This window comes from Cibotium barometz, chromosome 28 (assembly GCF_041138505.1).
Source record: "Cibotium barometz isolate CiBa-2024 chromosome 28, ASM4113850v1, whole genome shotgun sequence".
Classification (NCBI taxonomy): Eukaryota; Viridiplantae; Streptophyta; class Polypodiopsida; order Cyatheales; family Cibotiaceae; genus Cibotium; species Cibotium barometz.
The window spans coordinates 23795273-23810084 of NC_141073.1; the positions used below are offsets into that span (position 1 = coordinate 23795273).

Sequence of the window (14812 nt, forward strand, 5' to 3'; positions counted from 1 at the left end):
GTCTGTGCAACCAGCATCCGTCCTCGACGACCCACTGGATAGGTTCTTTGATAGATTGTGTTGGCTACCCCTCTCTCTTGCTCTCTTTGCAAGGGTAGATACATTTTGTCTGCTGGGAGGTACAGTCGGGCAGAAGGTACAGTAAGGTGCAGGGTTGCAGGCAAATAGGACTGCAGGAGGCGCTTGGGTTTGCAAGTAGTTGCAGAAAGCGCAGAAGGGACTGTACAGTAAGGTGCATTGCCAGCTCACGATTGTGCTCAGGCCCCCAAGGCAGCAACAACTAGTAGGGGAAAACATGTCTCAACCCCTAGAGGGGAAACAGGATGGTGAGACAACCTTTCACACCCCCACGAAGGCACCAAATGCCTACCGCAGAAGACTGAGGGAAGAAATCATGTCCCCTGGCTCACGAAGGATTACGAAAACGGCCCGATGAGATGAGGCCCTTTATGAGGAGCTACAGCTTCACATAAGGACAGAGATGAACAACATGCGACAGGAGCTTAAAAAGGAATGGACTGAGCAGAGGCATGCCCAAAGGAAAGTGATATACGAAACGCTGAAGGAAGAGATATATGTCCAATTGAAGGGAGAAATGCAAGCCCAAGTACGGGTTGAGATGGAATTAGCCCAAGCCTTGATGCACACGGAAATGAAAAAGAGATGCAGAAATGGAAGGATAACATGCTCCGAGAGATTGGCACAGCAATTGCATCGTACGAAGGCACTTTGAAGACATGTATGGTTGACCGGGAAAAAGACATCAAGAAATGCAAAACACTTCGGAATCATGTAAGGCAAAAGTGGCTGCAGGTGGGAAGGAAATGCATTCATGGACTGAAATTGCCAGTGCCACAAAAAAACAGAAGGATACACCAGTCAATAAAGTAGAGGTGATGAATGCTACATTGGAAGAGGAATCCAAGAGACGGGCACGTGCCTTACATGTACGTGTAGTTGGGTGGGAAGATAAGGGAAATCCCCAAGAGGATGCAAAAGCTCTTGCAACAAAAATTGGAGCCACACGGCACCAAATGCCTACCGCAGAAGACTGAGAGAAGGAATCATGTCCCCTGGCTCACGACAAAGGATTACGAAAACGGCCCGACGAGATGAGGCCCTTTATGAGGAGCTACAGCTTCACATAAGGACAAAGATGAAGATCATGCGACAGGAGCTTGAAAAGGAATGGACCGAGCAGATGCATGCCCAAAGGAAAGTGATATACGAAACGCTGAAGGAAGAGATATATGTCCAATTGAAGGGAGAAATGCAAGCCCAAGTACGGGTTGAGATGGAATTAGCCCAAGCCTTGATGCACACGGAAATGAAAAAAGAGATGCAGAAATGGAAGGATAACATGCTCCGAGAGATTGGCACAGGAGTTGCATCGTACGAAGGCTAAACCAAAGACCTGTATCCCATAAACCATAGGCCTGTTTCCTCAATACCAAAGTCCTATTTCCTCTCGAAAACCAATGTCTTGTTTTCATGAGAAACCCACAGATACACCATCCAATCACAGTGCCAAAAACCAGGGTTGTTTTCCATAGCAATACCGTGCGCTTTTTCCATATCCCAGAGAGAGAAAAATCCTATATCTTTTCTCCTGGAGTTCTACCCGCCTCTCTTCCAAAACGAGAGAGAGAGAGAGAGAGAGAGAGAGAGAGCGAGAGAAATGAATAATAGTGGTGTGGCTGATGTATGCATGGAGACTCCTTTGTTGCTACAACAGCTAGCAGATTTTCATGATCGTGCTGCTATCTTTTTCTTTACTGGGCGTATTCCATTGTTGCCTCGTCTTAGAGCATGGCTGGGCCGCTTGGTGTCGCCTAAGGCACTTGAGGAGATTTACGATGGTCCAAGAGGCTTTTATGAAATACTTTTTCGCACTTCGGAAGCCCGTAGGGCAGTCTTGGAGCAGGTGCCACTTTTTTTGGATGGGCAGTTGGTTCATGTGGTTCCGTGGAAGCCTATGGCAGAGTACCAAGATATGTTGCGCCAGGCTTGCCCAGTTTGGGTTGTAAGTGAAACAATTCCCACCAATGTTTTGGCGTGTTTTACCAAGTCTCATGCGAGGTATCGGTGATGTCTTGGTGGTGCCTCGAATGACATCTAGAAACCGAAATCGTCTATGCATGTTGTGGAATACTGGGAGACCTAGGCCGACACATTTGCGTGTCAATATGGCTGGGCTGCAACCTTTAATGTATGAATTGAGGTGGGATACATTTGCTGGCCACTGTTTCAAATGTGGTGAGATGGGCCACTTTATCTCCGAATGTCCTAAGAAAGAACAAGTTGCTGCTACAAAGGATATCCTTGATGGGCAGTTGCCTGTGGAAGATGAGCATGATGCTCCTTCACATGATGCCCAACACATGGATGTACATGTGGATGTTCAGAATGAGGTTGAGCAGCCATGGGTGGAAGTACGTGGTAAAAAGACACGATTTGTTGCCCCGCGGGGGGATTTCTCAGATGCTGTTTGGCGGGGGCCTTTGCGTGCTCATCAGGGGCCCTTACATACATATGCTCGTCGCCCTTTGGGTTCAGGTGCCCAGCAACAAACCAGGATTGAGAGGCCGGGAGGCCAACTTTCTCAGGGTACAGGGCCTCTTGGGGTGGATAGAGTAGAACGCTATCCTATTAGAAATCGCCTAACAAAAGAAGCACAACAACAATTGCCTCTTGTGTTTGGTTCGAAGGGTGAGGTCATCTCGCCATGGGATGGTCATTACCCTTTGACACGTGCTCGGGAACTCCAAGGGCAATCTGAGATCACAAATACCATGTCTAAAAATGCAGTGCTTCAAAAGGTTCGTGATTTGGCAGATTGTCCTGGGCCTAGTACACGGCCTTGTTGATTCCTTTTCTGGGAAGGCTTATGAAAATTGTACAATGGAATGTAAAGGGTATTTCTTCGCGCCAAAAGCAGTTCAGGCTTTGGCGTACAACTTTTTGTCATGGTTGGGATGTTTTGTGTGCAGTTGAACATAAGCAGCATAAGTTGGCTGGCAAAGCCTATGTATATAAGGGATTTCATGTTTTCTACAGCGGACATCCTGCTTCGCAGTCAGGTGTTATGTTTGCTGTTCGTTCGCAGTTTCAGCCTTCTCTTGTGATTCAAGATGTTCATGGAAGATTTCTAGTGATACAGATTGTTTGGGATGATACGCCTTTATGGTTGTTAGGGGTGTATGCTCCAAATAATGCTCGTGCACGCCGTTTGCTGTGGAATGACTTGTGTGCTCTTTCAATCTCTCATCTTGGCTTTGTGATGGGGGACTTTAATATGTGTGTCTCCAGGGAGCAAGCCACGTCGCCTCATTCTGTAATGGATGGCCCGGAGAGAAAGGCGTGGGAAGCTTTTGCAGCAAGGTCGCTAAAACAAGACATGTGGTCTTGGTTGCATTCAGATGAAAGGGGTTACACTTATGCCTCACAACAGTTTCGGGGCACTTATGCTAGATTGGATAGGATGTATATTTTACATCAAGATCTCTTTTTGCCAGAGGTTCTTACTATGATGGTTGATCAGCAACAGGTTTTGTCAGATCATTGGCCGCTTGTGTTTGAAATGGTCTATCATCCTGTGGATGCATATAAAGGCTTGTTGGGACGCTTGCCTTTGCGCTTAAATCACACTTTTTTGGAGCATGAAGTTTTTGATGTTTATATGCGTCAGTTGATACGACATTTCTCCACAAGAGTGTCCATGGCTGATTATCATGCTTGGCCAGTGTTCCTTACCAACACTCGGAAATTAGCACGTCATTATGGTCTTGCTAATGCCTCTATACAAAAACAGCATGTGGCCCTCCTTGAGTCGCTTTTAAAGGGCTTGCAGGCGTTCATGTTTACTGACTCTATGGATGCTGAAGTTGCGGATGCCATAGAATGGCTGAAAAAGGAGCTATCTAGGGTGCAAGAAGCACAATATGTTCGCTTTAAACTACTTGCACGTCTTGATGCTTTGCGGGATGCTAACTGTCAATCTCATCGCTTCTATGATAAGTTGCATCAAAAACATATGCGTGAGAATATTGTTAGGCTGATGGATGCCAAAGGCAACCTTGTTACTCAACCTTCTGAGGTTATGCAGCATTGCATCAGGTTTTATGAAGATTTGCTTGCCCCTCGAGAGGATGTCTCACCGGCTGTCCTGGCTGCAAGGGAGTCATTGTTTGCTGAAGTACGATATCAAGTTGACCCTGATGTGGCGGTTCAGCTTGATGCTCCTGTTACTCAAGGGGAAGTGGAAGCTGTTCTCTCCAAACTTCCCATGGGAAAGAGCCCTGGTTGGGATGGTTTGACAAATGAGTTTTTCCGAAAATATGCTGATCAGCTTGCAGAGCCTTTGACGCTTATTTGTCAAAGGGTTTGGGATGACCGATCTCACTTATGGGTATTATGTATAAAATCTTTACAAAGATTTTTGCCAATCGCTTGCAGAAGGTGCTTCCTACTCTTGTTCATCCGTATCAATATGGATTTGTGCATGGCAGGAATATTTTGCATAATATTCTTAATGTTCAAATTGGAGTGGATTATGCCAAGGCAAAGAAGCAAGAGATTGTGATGGTGCAGCTGGATCTTGAAAAAGCTTTTGATCATGTCAGCTGGTCTTTCCTTTCTCAGTTAATGACAGCCATGGGCTTTGGTCCCAAAATGGCTAATTTGGTGCATTTACTTGGCTCTGGCTCTATCACGCGGATTATGCTCAATGGAGGACTTTCGGATGGTATTTCTCTCACCCGTTCTCTCCGGCAGGGCTGTCCTCTTAGCCCTCTTTTCTTTGCCATTGCCACTCATCCTATGTTATCTCACCTAGATGCTATGGCATCGCATGGTGAAGTGGTTGGTTTGCATCTCCCTCATGGCAAGCAATTGGTTGGTCAAGCCCTTGCGGATGATACTTTTATGTTTCTCAGGGCCGAAAAAGCCAATATAGATCGAGCAATGGAAGCTTGGAATAATTTTGCATTGGCTTCTGGGCTGAAAATAAATTCATCAAAATCAGCCCTCATTGTATGCACGGAATTTGATCTTGAGGCATTAGGGTGGCAAGGCCGTGTGGTGCATACAGGAGACATTGTTCGTCATCTTGGATATCCGGTGGGTGTGGATGTGGACCCCCAAGCGCTTCTTGCTTGGATTTCTGCTCGGATCTCAGATAAATTTGTGTATTGGAAAGAGGGTTAAGGTAGCTCAGGTTATTATGCTTAGCATGATTTCCTATTTTTTACCTTTGCTACCTTGGACGCACAAATCTCTCATCCGTTTGGTTGCTCCCATTCGGTTTATGCTGTGGAAGAGGCAAGGAAATATTATGGGTCAAACATGGATAGCTTGGAATCACATTACGACGCCCAAAAGAATGGGTGGGGCTGCTTTACTGGATGTCCGCTTGCATATGGTGGCGCGTAGGTGGGCGCTTTTTCAGGATATGTGTTTGCAAGAGCAGCCTTGGGTTTTCATGGCTCGTGACTTGATTGAGTTGGAGGGATTGTCACATGGGCGGACACGTGTGCAGGCTTCATGGTGGGACATTGTGAATGCGGCTCATCCTGTCCGTATTCGCTCATTACACATTTTATCGCATATTCTCCTTTCTTGGCATGAAGTTCTACTGTTGGCTCGGTGGGATCCTGGTCATGAAAGACTACTTTTGAACTCTTTGCAGTTCGAAACATTTGTGGAGTCGCGTGTCATTGTTTGGCCAGACAGAGATGCTTCACGCATACGACTCAACCGCATGGTCAGGCTAGGCTTGGTTAGAATCCGAGATGCTGTGATACCTGGTCGTGACAGGCCATGTTCATTTCGTCGTATTCGGCAGCACTTTAGGGTTCCTCGGACATTTCAGCCAATATGGGCTGACATCATGCATGCAGTTGAGCCTTTTACTCCATTGCCTCGGCCATCTGCAGATCAGCCTTGGCTTGATTGGGCACTATGTAAATCTGGTGACTTGATATCACTCTCAGCTAACCAGGTCTATCATAAGCTTGTATCAGAGAAAGATTGGGTTTCAGCCAAGGCCAATAAAGTGTGGGGATTGCACAAGTCTAAATCATGGTGGCAGAAAACTCTTATGAGTGGTTGGCAGTCTAAACTCCCTTACCAAGGTAAGGTTTTCATTTGGAGGATGTTGGTGGGAGGGTTACCTACACAGGATCAGCTGAGCCGTTGTAAAATTACACTGGCCTCTTGCTTCTTCTGCACGACATGCACTGAAACAGTTATGCATCTGTTCATGAGTTGTCCAGTGGCCCGTCAGATTTGGTCTTTTGTCTCTCGCGTTTGGGAGGCAGTAGAGAGGTCTACTGTTTCGGCTCATCAGTGGATATTTGGGATTTGTCCTCAAGTCATTACTTCAGACAGCCACCTTGTGATATTCCATTTCCTTAGATGGACAGGACTTTGGCATATTTGGACTACACGGAATGGGTTCATTTTTGATTCCTTGTCTGGAATACATGGGCACATTCTACGTATCCGCGGGTTGCTGCTTTGGCAGTTTTCTTCTCTTCTCTCAGCTCAGCTACTGGATGCAGATGTTATTTCCTTATGGTCTACGGCGGCTCGGCTGGCTCATCTTTGATGCTTCTATCTGGGATGCTTATTTGGCTAGGAGGCTTTCTTATTAGTGTACAGGTTTGCATGGTCATGATCCTTTAGAGGATCTTTTGTGGGGGTTTTGTTTGGGGCCATAGGTTCTGTGTGAGCCATGTGGCTGATGTACATTTTACATATAATATAAAACACCATTTCACGAAAAAAAAATGAAATGAAATGAAATGAAATGATATATTAACGTCTCTAAGAGGCCATAATGGCCTATGAGACCAAAACTGAGAGTACATCTGAAGTTGGTGTCTCATCAAAGAGAACAAGACTAAAAAAGTACAATAAACTGATTGTCCTAGAGTTATAAGAACAGAACTGCAAGACTCCGAGATGATACTGAGTAGAAAATACTGGAAAATACTAGAAAATACTGGAAAATACTGGAAAATGTATATCAAGTAGATCCATGTATGCTGAGATCAGTTGAAGTGTTGCCCTCTCCTTAGATCAAGTATCTCCGCCATGGGGCTGTCTAGAATGGAGAGGTCGTAGAAGCGAGGTAGGCGCCTCCGATGCCGAGCAACAATGGCTCTGATCTGGCGATGGTGAGGATGTCGTGGTCGGGATCCTGGTGGGCGTGGCCGACGAGCACGACATAAGATAACTGCTCTATCAGTGGTGACTCCCTGGGAGCGTGGTCTGTGCTCTGATGGCCCAATGGAGGAGGTATCAGGAGGTGTGTGGGCTGGGTTGCTGGTGGTGGTGCCGAAGAAATCTGTGAGGGTCCTTTGTCTAGGTACATCATGGCTCGGCCTCCTATCTGCCAAGAGAGTCTCTCTATGTCTCCTGATCTCAAGTAGAAACAATCCGATGCATCTCTGATCCTCAAACTCCATGACCCTGCGTAACGGCCCAAAACCCTCTTGGAAGAGGCAATGATATCTCCCTCGGATCTCATAATAGACCGTACATCGGCAAATGTAGTGTTCCTCTGTCTCTACCTCCTGGTAGCATAGCTGACAAATGCAGTCATCCACGATCTGATGCACATATCGCCCTGTCTCAATCCGTAGTTGGTGTGATGAGGTCTGGATCTGTCCAATGGCACAACGTATCCCATGTGATAGGTGTACATCCATGTACGCCGGGCAGGTGATAAAATCATCCGGTGAGAGGTGTAGAAAATCGCTCTTGTAATGAGTCATTTTCGTGCCCAAGGGCTCAAGGGGGCTAGTCCATGTCCTCTCTGTGTCCACTCTGATGATATCCATCCTGATCACGCGGTTTTTCTCTGAGCGGGTGAGATCCAAAAATGGACAATCCAAACTGTACTGAAAGGGTGGTAGTGCCTCTATCCGCAAACCATGTAGGTCAAACCATGATCTCATCTGAGCGTACCTGAGTATCTCCATCCTCTGCCAACTGTATGGATGAGGTCAATGCCAAACGGGAGTACCTCTGCTGAGGGAGCTCCCATAGCCGCTGTAAAAAGGTAACTGCCTGGAATAGGGCCTCGGTTACTACTGGTGGGGCACCCAACTCAGCCCGAACAATCTCATGTGGTATTGATGATTTGCTCCGAATCATGTGGGCAATCATCATAATCGGTGGTCTCTCCATTTGCCTCCATCCCTCATCTGTCCCTCTCTGAGATTTGTGATGTATACTTGGCCCCCAAATTGGAGCTCCGTACAGGAGGGTCGGTGTGACAAGCGTATCAAATAGCCACAATTTGGTGCGTGGCTCTTGAAACTGTATGTGTGCACACTGCCTCTCAAGTGCCCCCAAGGCTGCATGCCCTTGAGCTAATCTAGCTGCTGCTGCCTCCTTCAGGGAGAAACGCGGTCCTGTGAAAGTAACTCCCAAGTAGACATATGACCTGACGTACTCTACCGGCTCCCCTTGGAAAGTTAAGTGAGGCTCTGATCTAGTCACGCATGCCTGTGTGGTGTTAAACACCATAACCTTGGTTTTCCCAAGGTTCACTGTCGGATCTCTATCCGCACAGAAAGCCTGTAATGCATCCAGATGTCTCTGTAGTCCTCTCGGAGAGTTAAGATTAGAACAATATCATCAGCATATAACAAGATGGGTATCAACACCCCTACCAGGCATGCCTCTGGGCCTCCCAATCTGTCTACATAATTAGAGACCGCATCAATGTACAGTCCAAAGAGGGTGGGCAATAGCGGCATCCCTGTTTCACGCCTATCGTGCTGGTCACCCTATCAGATAGTCCGCCTGGAGCTCGGACTCTGCCTATCACAGACTCATACAAAGCATATATCCCCCACTGCATATCCTCGGGTACCTCAATGTCATGCAATCTGTGCATAAGCCTGGCACGTGGTACAGTATCGAAGGCTTTGCGGAAGTCCACAAAGCAGCAGTATATCCTTCTCTTCTGTGCCCTGCCCTCTTCAATAAGTACCCGAAGTGTCAGTACCTCTCCTGAAGCCAGCCTGTCCATGTGCTCGATGACCATGCCTCTCTGCCCATCGGCTCAGCTCCGACTCCAATATAGAGCCATATAATTTGGCCAAGTAATGACCAATCATGATCGTCTTGTAGTTGGCTGGTACCATGGGGTCCCCACTCTTAAAGAGTGGTACAATGATATGCTCTGTCCAGCTTGTTGGCGGGAAACCCTCACAAATGGCACGATTAAACACAATGTACGATGAGCGGAGCCAAAGTGTCTCGTGCATATGAGAAGTGCTCTCCAACTAGCCCATCATGATCCTGTGCCTTTCCATTCTTGTGCCTTTCCATTCTGTAACCTGTCTATCGCATCTAGCACCATCCGCATAGTAAAAAAGGTGCTGCTAGATCTCTCTAGCATAAGTATGCCATGCCTCAGGTGTAGTAATCGGAGTACCAGGTTGTCTCTCTTGAAACATCTTCCATGCCCTCTTGCTGTCCTTCCCCAGGAAGAGTTGGTAGATCTCCTCCTCTAGCTTAGCCAGATAGGCTCGTTTCTTCCTCCGCACAAGGCGCCGAAAGATCATCCTGGCCTGTCTATGTGTGTGAGACCCAATGGCAATCTCACGATGTAGCTGTGCTCGTGTCTCACAACACTCATCATCATACCAACTGTTCTGTGGGGCAGTGCTGCGGGGGTGGGTGGAAGGGATCATAGTGCAGGGAAACGCATATGAGGCGGATGCATGTAGAACACCTGCCAATCCTCTCGTGATCTCGTCTAGAGAGCTATGCGGGTCTAAAGCGAACAAGCCATTAGATACTGCATCCCGATAAACCCCAACTGTCTCATGTGTAAACTGATATCTCGGGTACCTAGGTAGAAGAGTGGCTGGTCCATCTCACGGGGATCTACCTACTAGTGTGAAACTCAGGTATGCATGATCGGCTGCTATGCCAATGGGCCTACTGGAAATCGTGAAACCCCGCACATCAGGTATCAATGAAGGAGATCCCATCAAGTAGTCCACTGTGCTTGCTCCCCCTTTAGAGTTCCAGTGTGTGAGAGCATCTGATCCTTGCCATCTCAATAAGCCATTGTATATGACCAACCCATGAAAATCCTGTTAATCTCTGTGCACTGCCTGTAGCCTGGCCACCCTGCAGTCCTGCGCAGCCTTCCACAAGAGAGAAATGAAATGAAATGAAATGTTATATTAACGTCTTCAAAAGGCCATAATGACCTGTGAGACCAAAAGTTACATCATGGTGGATCTGAGAGAAAGTGCAGTCCTGCGCCTCCCCTCCTACATCCGTGTGCAGCTCTCCAGTCGCCAAAAAGAAACACCAAAACGTGTAGCTGCAACACTGCCCACCAACCTGTTGCCTATAAAATCTCATAAAAGGGTTCTATGCGGTAGCTCTACGTGTCCCTTTTGCTCTCTGGCGACCACCCATACAAGGAAAGAAGACCCAAACAACAATCCCACTAACACGGCCACAGAACAGCAGGCGACAACACGCCCACAGCCAGAGGCGCATACAACAGCAGCCCACGTGCTCTTCTTATTCTGCAGACCTGTGAGTTGCCTGAGAGCGAGAGAGAGAGAGATTCAGTTTTTGTGATCGCCAAGATGATGCGCCACACCACTACATGCCACCACCACGAATCTACGCCACCCTTCGCTTTATAACCAGGATGCGATTCAAATCGCTTTTCTCCAAAAAGCCAAAAGCAAATAACAAAAACACATCCTTACTAAAATAATATTACTATATCATCAAAGGTTTTAAAACCTACTCGCATTGTCGGTGGTGATCTCTTCAGAGTCTCTTCTCATGCTGTCACGCTCTCCATGCAGTAAGCAGCCGACCAAACTTCATAGCAGTAGAGTAACAGTCTCCATGCAGGGGACTCAAGGAGATGCCTTCTCTTCATAGGCGGTTTGCTTTTCTTCCAATGATAGCAGGTACAGCTTGTAGAGCTCTTGCATGGCACCCATACTGCCACCTTGCCTCCTCGGAAGATCCCACACCTTGCTCTTTTCTAAAAAGAGTAATTGTATGGGCGCCCACAACTCCCCCATGTTCCTTTTACATGCAGACTCCTTTAATCCCTAAGGTTCATGGCTTCTAAGCATCCTACCTTATGCAACCTTTTAACGAGGTTCCCCCTTCTTACCTAAAAACTTCTGGTGCTCATGCTCAAGGGAATACACATACACCTCCATGCTTCGATGAAATATCCCCCCCCCCCTTCCCCCCAAAAAAAAGAAAAAAAAGAAAAAAGAAAAAGGGATAGTTCCTATGACCAAATGAAGAGAACTCCCACACACAAGAGACCTACTCCAAATCAGGGATCCCCCTTCACACTAGGGTGCCCAATCTTTAATGCTTGCACATCATTATGGCCATGGTGTACTCCTAGAACTATGTACATCATAGTTCTAGGGTGCCCAATCTTTAATGCTTGCACATCATTATGGCCATGGCGTACCCCTAGAACTATGTACATCATAGAACCCTACCAGACCTTCAAGATGAAGTGAAAAGGGTCTAGTAAAAATTACCTTCACAGTGCACTCTAGGTCAGCTCTTTAATGGCTTAGAATAGCTAATTTATTCTACCTGCCAGTCTTCTCCTAACCTGCACATATCCCTTTAGGTTGAGAAGAGCATGTTATTGGTTTTGGTTTGATGATCTGATTGCCAAATGGTTTTTTGCAGTTGTGTTATGTTCCAAGAATATTCTGATTTTATATTTTTACTCCATTAGCCATACGTAGTGCAATAAGTGGATGTATAAATGTGTTACATAATTCTTTTTGGGCTCTACACATACTAACATGTTGATCATGGATGCATCTAAAAAAACCTAATATTTTTGCAGGTGTCTGTATTGCAAATGGCTACACGAGAGTTTGTCTTCGTACTGGATTTGATCAGCCTCTCGCAGGGGTATAGTAATGCATTGAATACCTGCATTGAATCCGTTTTCTCTTCGTCAACCATTTTGAAGTTGGGTATGGCAAAACCCTCCCTTACACAGTGCTATTTGATCCGCGAAACTAGTTGTACAATTTTGAAAAAAAAATCATCAAATAAACATCTATGTTGTGCATAATTGTTTTTTCCAGACTTGTTCTTTTACGTCTTAAATCCTAAGGACGTGCATTTGTTTGAGATATTTGATTGCATGCCCACGCTTTGTAGGATATGCTGTGTATAATGACCTGGAGCAATTGTTACAATCTTATCATGAACTCGAGTGCTTTCACCGATGTGAGTCAGTTTTGGATTTGCAGCTTGTTGCCGGTAGAGGCATAAAAGGGGGCCTTTCAGGCCTTGCAAAGGTATCGCATCAACTAAACGGAGAATCTGACCTCCTTTGTCTACATTTTTGAAAGCCAACAAGTCTTTGTTTTGGAAAACATGGTCTGAATGGTAAATTCAATGGATACAAAGGGTTTCTATACTTTGATATAGAGAAAGGTGTGGAAATCTCGGATCCATCAATATGCATATTTGATTGTAGATCCATCTTTTTTTAATAATATTTTGTCAAAGCGAGATGAGGGGCACTGTTCAAACACACAGACTCATGCCAGAATGCAAGGCATGTGCAAGCAATCTGGGAGCTGATTGTTCCAGAAGGTCCCAAGGGAGAAAATTCCGTGGGCCCATTCCGTAAAAAATGCATTACACTTTGCTTGTGCAGATGTCAAGGCTCCCTGGATACAAGCCCAAGTGGCCATGAAAGTATGGAAAATATCTGCCCAAATGATGCATATTGACCAAGTGTGAAAGGTCTGGAGTGCAGTCCGTAGCTTCTATGCATCTAGCTTGTGACTCGGCGATAAGCAAAAACATGTGATTGAGGAATAGCTCTTCAAGCCTTAAGCACTGAGCAGCTCCTTGTGTCCTTCATCACTCATCCTGGTTTCTGTTTTCCTCCTCCTTGACTTCTTAGCCATCCTCCTCTGCCGGTTTCGCTCCTTCCCACCTTCACGGCTCACCATCCTTGGCCCACCCTGATGACCGTTTCCTTCCAGGCCGCCTTCATCTACCCACCTTCGTTGTCCACCTGTTTCTCTTCCCCAGAGCTTCCTGCCTGCTCCTTGTTGGTTGAAAAGTGCCTCCCCCTTTCTACAGTCCACTGTATGCTTCCCAACAGTTCTGTGTGCCTTCTTTGAGTGCACGGAAAAACTGCACTTAAGTGTAAATTGGCCTTCTATTTTTCAATTGCCGACCTGGCTTCCATGTCAACCAATCCAAATCGACCCTCTTCACTGGTCGGAGAACCATTAGAAGGCAAGTTTTGCCATATCAAGAGAGATGTTGACTTAGAGATTGCTACCTCTCACTGTGCTGCATCCATGGATCTTATTTTGTAGATGTCAAGCTAGAAATTAGATGCTTTTTTTTTCCCCTAGAAAAATAGCCACAATGGGCTAGATACAAACTCACCGCATGTATGGGGCGGGAATCAAGTGATCATAAGGGAAGAGACACTTCTCCTCCAGCTGGCTGCTCTGTGAGGAGAAGGCTATCTCAAGGGGGGGGGGGAGGTTTGGTGAAACCGGCCTTAAGAAATTTGACGGGCGGTGGAACAAACACTCGCACACAAAACACTTCCCCACCCATGAGAACCTAGAAAAGGAAAACAAACAGGGGGAGCTAGAGTGCTCCTGCAAAAAATACAAGGACACCGATTGGCCCCAAAACGCAGTGGTGCCCCTTGCGGTATTTCTTTACTTGATCATATATGAGTACAAAGTACAACTTGTCGAATCCTTTACCAATAGGATTCCTTTTTTTTTTTCCCCAGAAAGGAGACTTCTATTAAGTATGAAAAAATTTTACAAAATGGAGATTTCACACCAAGAAAGGTGGTGATCCCAACCAATCAGGAGCCCTGTGTTGAGGACGTGAAAAAGATGCCAATGTCCCGCTCTCTTATAAACTGGGCGCCCTCTTGGATTCTGACCCAGGTAGCCATGATGGTGTGAATAATATCACTCCAAATCCTGCAAAGACACTGAGAAACAAGAACGGGAGTACCCTCAATAGCCTCGGTGCATCTAGCCTTCCAGATATTCCAGGGTGAGATGCTAGCAATAATCTCCCAAGAACTGTCTGACCTCTGTGCCGGAGGGACAAAGTGTGAAAGTGGCAAATCCTGAAGACAACACTAACGAGCAACTCCTTGCCTAACCATAATGGCCAAGCTTCTGTTAGTCCCCTCGAATCTCAGCTGTGGCCCAGACCGTGTCAACCAAATGATAGAACCAAAAGAAATGATAGCATCCCTCTTAATCCTACCAAAGAGGTGTGCAATCGCAGACCAAACCCTCTGTGCTTCCGTGCATCCCCATAAACAATGGTAAACTGACTCCGAAACTCCTGCGCATCTAGGGCATGCTGGGCAAGCATGAGTAACTGACCTCCACTGATTGGTGGCCAGACCACCATAAAGAGAAACCCAGATAAAGGAGGAAATCTGTGGCTTCCTATAAGAATTCCACAATCTCCGCCAAAAAACCCTCTGAATGTCAGTGGAAATGCCGTAAGATTCCCAATGGGGTCTAAGAGTAGGGACACTCTGAATGTGTCCCAAGATAAGATGTCTGGCATTCCGTACCGTATAACTGAAAAAAGGCATGCTTTTCAAGGGGTTACAAACATCCTTCCACACCCACTCACCAGGGTCCCAATGCAAATGTCTGATAGGGCAGCCACCATACAACCAAAGGCTAACACTCTCTGTTATCATCCCTTGGGGGGGGGGGGGGGAGGTCAACAAAGACGTGCTTCCCTA

At 46.4% G+C, this 14812-nt stretch overlaps 1 protein-coding gene across 5 annotated transcripts in view; it reads left to right on the forward strand.

Moving 5' to 3' along the window:
• The window catches only part of LOC147622664 (uncharacterized), a 111832-nt gene that overhangs the window by 62346 nt on the left and 34674 nt on the right, over positions 1 to 14812 (forward strand). For all 5 annotated transcript variants that reach the window (XM_086822231.1, XM_086822232.1, XM_086822234.1 and 2 more), the window contains 2 exons: positions 11885 to 12017; positions 12208 to 12347. In XM_086822231.1, the coding sequence (XP_086678357.1) occupies positions 11885 to 12017; positions 12208 to 12347 (273 nt within the window). The remainder of the gene's footprint in view (positions 1 to 11884; positions 12018 to 12207; positions 12348 to 14812) is intronic.